The following is an 8,146-nucleotide window of genomic DNA, read 5'->3' on the forward strand; positions in this document are numbered from 1 at the left end:
TCAGTTGACTTTAAAGATGGGTAGTGCTAGGGTCGTAGACATTTCCATGAGAAGAAACGGCCCAACTGAGCTTAACAGAAAATTCCAATCTAATAGCACTTTACGTAAATTATTTCGATTGTACACATACATCAGTCCCATAATCTATATTTCGATAGTTGGTTTTGGACTGATGATTCTTATACAAACATACTCCTTCATAGAATTGGGAGATGTTTCGGTTATAAAACAGTGTATCTCGTTCTATTGTTGTTGCATATTTGTAAGTACATTAAACAATGTGTTTATGGATTAATCAACGAATAACTGCTTCAGGCAATGAGTATGAATACGTTATGCCTCTATTTAATCAACGCAATGAAACTTTGGGACCAGGAGGGAACAATTTCACTTGCAACATTCGTAACTATTGAACTGAGCCCTAAAAATCAGAGACGGATAAAAAAGCTAAAATTCAAGTTTAAACTTTATTGCGCTCTTTTCTCAACGATATTCATATCTTCGATGTTGATTAACAGCTACATTGTATTAAAGGAAGTAAATGTATTTATTCCCCTGTCAGTAGTCCTGAGAGCTATCAATTACGAGTGCACTGGTAAGTATACTACTATACTATATTATACTATCCTATAATTCGTAGTTTGAATCTCTGCGTGTGTATCGAATTAGGTAGCACGTACGTGTCTAGACGTGTGAGGGGAACTCAATATTCAAATAACAAGGACAGAGATATCGTGCGTTAAAAAACAATTTTGATCAAGCACGCTTTGGTGTTATTTCACACTGGGCCCGTATGTCTTTGATATGTTCTGCGTAATCTCGAGTACGAACGAGTAAACCTAATTTCACTTTTAAATTTAATCTTCACACGAGCTCAAGAAAAAATTTAACATAAATAAATCTAATTAATATTTATTTACTTACCCCATTTACACCCGATGCTGAAACGACAAGGCTGAATTTCACGGGCCCGTTCCCCGTTTATGAACTGTCCGTTCCGAAAATAAGACTCGACCATGAAGGCTTAACGCAAATATAATTTTTAACAGTTAGAAAACCTTAATTAACCAAGACGCAAGTCCTTGGACCTTTGAAAAAGACCACTTTTACTAACAAATTATACAGGTGAACGAGATCGTATTTAAGTGAAGTTCAGATTAAGTCGAGATTACGTAGAACGTATCAAAGACCTACGGCATCAAATAATTCCACCGCCTCTTTGAACGTTCTTTTTTCAACGCGCGGTATAATATGCACGTCTTCTACAGACTAGACTAACGGATTGGGTGCACACGTGTTGAATAAAGATGGTGGCATGAACGTATGTCTTTGAGTGAACGATTTGTTACAATTCTGGCACGACCAGAGGCGTGACAATACATGTTAATGGTTTCGTTATGTTCCAGCTAACTATAAACAGTTTTCTTGGTTTTGATTTTATTTATTTTGGTGTCTAGTTCATAAATCAATAGTCTCCTCATCCTTTACCTGCCTTTGTTATACCAGATATTGTATTTCAAACCAGACACAAGATGTTTGAGTCGCCTCTGGCCATACTTTATGTTCGCCTTGAATTGATTTGATGCACATGATTCGTATGTACGATACACATGCCAAGATCTCAACTACAAACTATAGTAAACAACGGTGCAGAAAAGAATGTTTTCCCTTTAAATGATAAATTCCTCGGTTGCCATGAATATTACCAAATTATACAGTGTATTCAATTGAAAACTTACCACCCCAAATATCGTAGAAACGGGTCTTCCAGGTTGCGAGGGGGAATACTTTTGCCATTACTCGTGAAAACCTAATTGTCGCCCCTTGCCACCCCGCTACCAGCACTTGAAAACTTTAAATGGCACCCCCCACCGAGTTGCATCTCGTATTAAAGGCAATGAAAAGTACAAAATATCGGTGCATTAAGGAACTCAAATGATCAAAGTACTTCAATACGTATTTTCGTTTTTACGATATTCCGGTGATAAGTTCTCAAATGAACACGCTGTACATGAATAATGAAGGTTACACACGTATCGTTTAATATAATTTTACTGAGGCTATTACCGAACCTCGTTCCATTATTATTATATTGTCTCTCCTTGTGACAATGGGCAGCTTTTCTCAAAAGATATTTGCTTTTAGACTGCATCGTGGTAAATGTCCTGTATTTCATTATAATGCTCTTTGGGAATGAAACCAATATTTCGGTGCTAATAGTAACTTGCCTCATAATGTGTGTAATGTTCCTTATGAACTTCGAATTATTGCTGCTTATTGATAATGTCTATAAAAGAGGCAAAGAGCTTAAAGTTATTGATTACAAGAACGAAAAGCACAATGCTGCGTTTGTTAAATCTCAATTGATGAGGATAATTGAGGCTCATGTGCTCTTCAAAGAGTAAGTAAATTTTGAAAAATCTTGGGTCAGGATCTAACAGAGAGTGATAACGTTTATAGCATGTATGTCACTATAGTTAAAGCTCATCAGATGGTTTTTTTCTTTGTGATTTCTACAAGTTTTTTTGGAGGTTTCTTATCCTTTATCACTGTAGTGTCCGTAAGTATATCTAAAAATTCACAGAGAATATTCGGCATCAATTATCGATTTACAGAACGTACTGCCAGCAGTTAATGGACTTTTTTTTTTTTCTACATTCTTCATAGGTTCTTACTTGATTTCAGATTTGGGACAAAATTACTCAAATAATGTAAGTATGATTGGTTAAATATTCCCTCATGCCGACTTTGGCCTACATTTCATAGTCTCAGTTTTCACGTAATTCGTTGAATCATCTAATTTATTTCATAACAATTTATTCTCGATTTCTTTTTCTGCTTATCTGTAAACATCAATTGTAACGAGTTATTATAATTTCTGATTGAACGGCTGCAAAGCAAATTTGCTGGCAAAACTCCATATTGTAATTTTATTACATTGACCCTATGTTGGCGTGAACGTTCAAACATTGAAATTTACATTTAAGTGTAAATAATATCGACCTATATAGGATCTATTCTTGTTCTGAGCAAAATAAATAGATTTGGCTATCTTTACCGAGTCTCTTTTGATTGCAAGATTATCGAGTACACTGAGTATATTATATACATAGGTTTCAGGGTTGCCATCTCGTTGAAGCTGTACATAGTCTAAATTGGTACCAATGGAGCATCGAAAATCAAAAGATGTATTTAATTGTAATTACCAACTTTTATAAGGATCTGAACGTTTCATTGTATTCTACAGTTCAAGTTAGTAACGATTATTTCAAAATGGTACGTTACTTATCTGTTTCTTGAGTTGCCACGTATCGTAGTTTTGCTGAATTTTCAGATTTGTAGTATATCGTATAGCTTGATTAGCTGTGTTTACTCCATGGAAATTAAGAAAGCAGTTGCAGATCTAGCTTGAACTACCCACTTATAAAAAACTATGTATATAGGAGTGACCAAAATAATATTTCCCGGGACTGATTGCTACATACAGGCACTTTATTAATTTATCTTATTTTAAAATATCGATAGTAGTTGTAAATGAAAATATCAATTAAAGAATTCGATCTTCAAGCCTCAATTGAAACCCATCGGCTCTCTTCAATATTATGTCACTTTGCAATCTAAAATCCTTTTCTTCATTCGGCGAAATTAATTTGTAGTTCCTAAGAACACTTGCGATCAGCACCTTCAACTTTAACATAGCATATTTTCTACCTAAAATATCACATTCTATCTTATTCTGAAATTATCGTACGAACCCAAATTTCCTACCCAAACAACTCCTGGGTCCAGCACTGAAAGGAAAATAAGCATAGTAATGTCGGCCCTGGCAATTCTCAGGCAAAAAATTATCAGGGTCAAACTTATCTGGATTGGCCCATATTTTAGAGAGTCTGTGAGTAACGTATTGCGAAATTATCACTGTAGTGCCTGCAGGAATTGTTACGTCGCGAGATGCTAAAACGACTACATGAAAACAAATGTTTATCCTGAATCACTATAGTCACCAAGCTTAACATCTTCATTGATTTTTCTGGCAATCATCGGTACTGGCGGGTACAACCTCATGGTTTCCATTATAACTCGTTCGAGATACTTCATTTGAAGAGTGTCGTTGAATGTAATTGGTCGGTTCCAATTATCATGGAAAATTTCCTTCAATTCTGTAATGCACTTTTCCTGGATATCTTGGTGGGTTCCTAAGACAGTAAGGACAAAGCTCGAGGCTGCAGCTGTGGTGTCATGACCCTAAAACATTTTATTAGAAAGCAATTAAACTTTAAATATTAAATAACATACCGCGAAAGTAATGGTGCTCACTTCATCTTCAATATCATTATCATTCAGTTTGTTTCCTTCGGAGTTACTTGCTTCAATCATGAAATCCAAAAAAGCTAGTCTTTTCTTCTCACCTAGAGAACTAATATTAAATTTAAATTTCAAAACTTGATTGTCTATTTGAACTTACCAACATCATTCTCTTCATTAATTTCTAAATCATCTCGAATATACTGGTAATTCTCAGTTCTCTCATTTTCAACGCCATTTGAATTTTTAGAAATTTCAGCAACTGCTTCATTGTATAAACTGGGCTCTCCTTTTTTAACCCTCAACGCATAGTCTTCCTTCTTGGTTTTGAGTACCTAGGACACAAGAAAATCATTATAAGACACGATTGTTAAGCAAGAAATATAAAAAATGAGCATATTTATACCCTTTTGGTGAGGCTTCGAATAATGTCCAGCAATTTAATTTGGTCCTTTGCCATTTTAGTCCATCTGAAGAAAAACGATAGACGAAGCAAAAGATTGTAATGTCTTTGGTGAATGATGGAGCACATACTACGGTTATGGAGAGAAATTTCCTTACTGAAAAGTTTTATGTGTTGGTTCACTTACTCCATGATCGCCTTGGCATATTTAAATCCAGCGGTGTCATCGTTGGTGTTCACTCCCATAGCAGTTTCTGTTTAAAGACTGCTTTAATATTTAAAGCAAGGAATTGAATCACATTTGTACCTAACAGAATATCCACAGTTGTACCACTCATGTAATCATGTACGTCAAAGGTTAAAGATTTCGCCTTATCAAGTTTCTTCAGCAACGCAATGGCGTTTTTGTTGAAAATTGGCATAAAAGTTTTAAGGATTGAAGAATGGAACGTTGGAGCCAGCATTTTTCTGTGAGACCTCCATTTGTCTCCTGCAATTCGGATGTTTGAAGGGAATGTTTGTTGAAGTTATGGTCCAATATGAGCACTTGAAATTTAATTAAAAACAAGGGAGAAAACATGAACATGAAAACTCATATACACAAAAAAGCTGTGAGTGTAGGCACCAAGTCAAAAGACTTAATTTTTTTAATTTTCGTAACAAGGGATGCACTCAACAAAACATCTTCAGAAAGTTTATTTTAGTGAAAATGAGGAAAATGTTTCATAAAAAGTCCGAAACACCAAATTTGCAAAATAGCTTTTTTGCCGTTTACCCCAATAAAAGAATTTTATCAAAATCTGTTAAAAAAAATTTCTTTGCTGTCTACGTATGTACGGACGTTTCAGTTTTAATATTTTAATTACAAAAATTTATGTGATAAACAAATAGATGCGAAATCAACTTTTTGAATAGTGTAAGTATACATGAGAGTTTGATAAGGGGCCACCAATTCATCGCATTTTAGCATATTATAATCTCAAACTATCGTACTGTATGTGAAGTGTCAATTTTAACGCCTATAAAGTAAAATAGTCATTTTACAACCTGTTTTGTGTCATTACGATGATCCACTGTTTATCAATTACAGAAAAATATCTGACCATTATCAGTGATAGTAAAGAGGTATTCTTGACTGAATGGCGACTGATTATTTTCTGTATAATATATGAGTAATCTAGAGGTTGTCTCGAGGAACACTGGTTCCGGGCAGTTGCTTACTTCATTTTTAAAATTGGACACTTCGATTCAGTTTGTCAAGTTTTTTGCTAGATAGTTTCTTAGTGATTCAATATTTCAAGCTAACGGTAAGAAGACAAACATCTAATCGGTGTACCGTTACTCATAAAAGTATGTCAATATAAAAAACTATAAGGTAGAATAACATAATAGACTTAATAGTCACGTATCAATAAACAAAGTTACTATACACAAGGGATCGACATCATATATAATGATCAATTGTAGCTTAGTAGAGCATCATCGAAAAGAATTTTTTTGAAGAGTATGTAAAGTTTGCCCTTAATCATTATTTAGTTGGAGGGACTGGAAATATGGTAATAAGTGAGAACGGAATGATTAATACATTATTTTGGTTTCTCCTTAGTATTATAGAAATTAGTTCAAGGAATTTTTTATGTCTTTTTTTATTCTCCAGATATAGCGATTCAAAATTTTCAAATTTCCGCCCTGTATACCAAATTTCAGAAGCGCCCTTCGATAAGCAACGGTTTTCCGGCAAAATGTGATCAAAACAAGCAAAATGAAGCAAAATTTGCTGCAAACTTAATGAAAATTTCCTTCAAACTATGGTTGTGTAAATGTAATAATTAACCACGTTTTGGGGCCTTCTGCCAGGAAATATTTGAACTAGATGGAATGTATCAGACACTTTCGGTAGGTAACGATCGCCGGTGTCTCCTACATCAAAACTGTGAATTCTCTTTCCTAACTTTATAATTATCAAAAACATGTTTGTTTTCATTATCGGCAATAAACCAGTAACATCGAAGAAACACAAAAGCACTTTAACTAATGTTCATTTTTTATAGCATAATAGAGTACTACACGAATTCACTTAAGACAAATTATTGGCACCAATTTAGAAAACATTAAAAATAGTTTTAAAATCTTATTGATGGAAAAAATTATATTTTCTCGCTTACCGTAGCTGGTCAGTAATCCCTGCCCTATCCAAGACTCAAACAAACTATACTCCCATGGTTTCTCTAAATGAACGGGGCTACCTAATATCAACTAAATACAAACTGGTCAATTCGTTTCAACACCCTCTCAATACTTGCTACCTCTATATCTACGGGATTTAATAGTCCAATAATCAGTCTGGGACCAAAATATGCCCGCCCAACATCAGTATCGTACTCCTTCACCATTCCCAGAATTTTCTTCATTACATCTAGAGAATTTGAATTAAAACTATGAACATGCTTCGCAAATTCTTACCTTCAGGTCCTAATCCTATAACATGTAAAGCGTTCCCTAGAATCGGTACTGGCTTGGGACCTGGAATATTTTTTACCATTTTGACATGTCGTAGAGATTGGAACCAGAAGTGGTAAATCGTCAAAATCAAAACAATTCCAAGTAAAATAGAAACCCATGGGTTTGGAATGGATGAAAGGGAGTGGGTTATGAGATGTATTCTCTGTGAAGACATTTTTGGTAGAGGAAAATTTATCAAAGTTTTACTACTTGCACCACTGACTATAATTAGTTCCTCCCTCAAATTTCTTATATAGACGACTTACCTAAACTCCACTATTACGTATACGAAACAATAGAAGCAAATTAAAGTTTTAACGATGCAAATTATTCTTTTATCGATGCAACACATGAATATTAAGTCTTTGTCGAGGGTCATTAGTAAAGTTTGAAAAATGACTAAATAAAAAAAAAACGAAATTGAATCTGGTCTTATAACGGGTGAATCAAACACGAATGCATCAAAAAATTCCTAACAGAGTGACTTGGAACAAATGTTACTAAGTGCGTGCCTGTCTTAGCTGAGTTCGGCCTCCGCCTCGACCTCAGTTTTGGCATATTTCAGCTATAAATGACGAACTAAGTTACAACGTGCAAAAATTTTAGCAAATCCATTCTCAGTAGTCCTTCTTCATCAAATTATTTTGATTCACCCTTAATGCGTCTCACGAAAATCTTCTTTGTATGTAAATTACATACATACAGATGCCAAAGGTTAAAATTATTCAAAAAAACCTGCAAAACATAAATATTATTATTTTTCAATAACCAATTGAAAACAATAAAATTGTTACATTATAGGAATTTGTCAGGATGACACGAAAAATTTTAAATGAGTTATTTATTTATTAATTAATGCAATATTTGCAAATTAGGATGGGAAAATGTAGACGTTGAGAAGTAACCAGGATAAGGAATGAGGAAAATAGGTAAAAT

General features: G+C 34.2%; 1 protein-coding gene across 1 annotated transcript; it reads right to left on the minus strand.

Moving 5' to 3' along the window:
* Nucleotides 1-3,471: 3,471 nt before the first annotated feature.
* On the minus strand, nucleotides 3,472-7,442 carry LOC136340475 (cytochrome P450 4g1-like). Its single transcript, XM_066284605.1, has 11 exons — nucleotides 7,172-7,442; nucleotides 7,015-7,124; nucleotides 6,874-6,964; nucleotides 5,016-5,198; nucleotides 4,896-4,962; nucleotides 4,712-4,838; nucleotides 4,466-4,640; nucleotides 4,297-4,409; nucleotides 4,005-4,245; nucleotides 3,769-3,954; nucleotides 3,472-3,711 (listed from the first exon to the last, which is right to left on the minus strand). The coding sequence occupies exons 1-11, from the start codon at nucleotides 7,383-7,385 to the stop codon at nucleotides 3,548-3,550; spliced, it is 1,671 nt and encodes a 556-aa protein (XP_066140702.1). The 5' UTR covers nucleotides 7,386-7,442; the 3' UTR covers nucleotides 3,472-3,547.
* Between the last annotated feature and the right edge of the window lie 704 nt (nucleotides 7,443-8,146).

This window comes from Euwallacea fornicatus, chromosome 8 (genome assembly GCF_040115645.1).
Source record: "Euwallacea fornicatus isolate EFF26 chromosome 8, ASM4011564v1, whole genome shotgun sequence".
In the NCBI taxonomy this organism is placed as follows: Eukaryota; Metazoa; Arthropoda; class Insecta; order Coleoptera; family Curculionidae; genus Euwallacea; species Euwallacea fornicatus.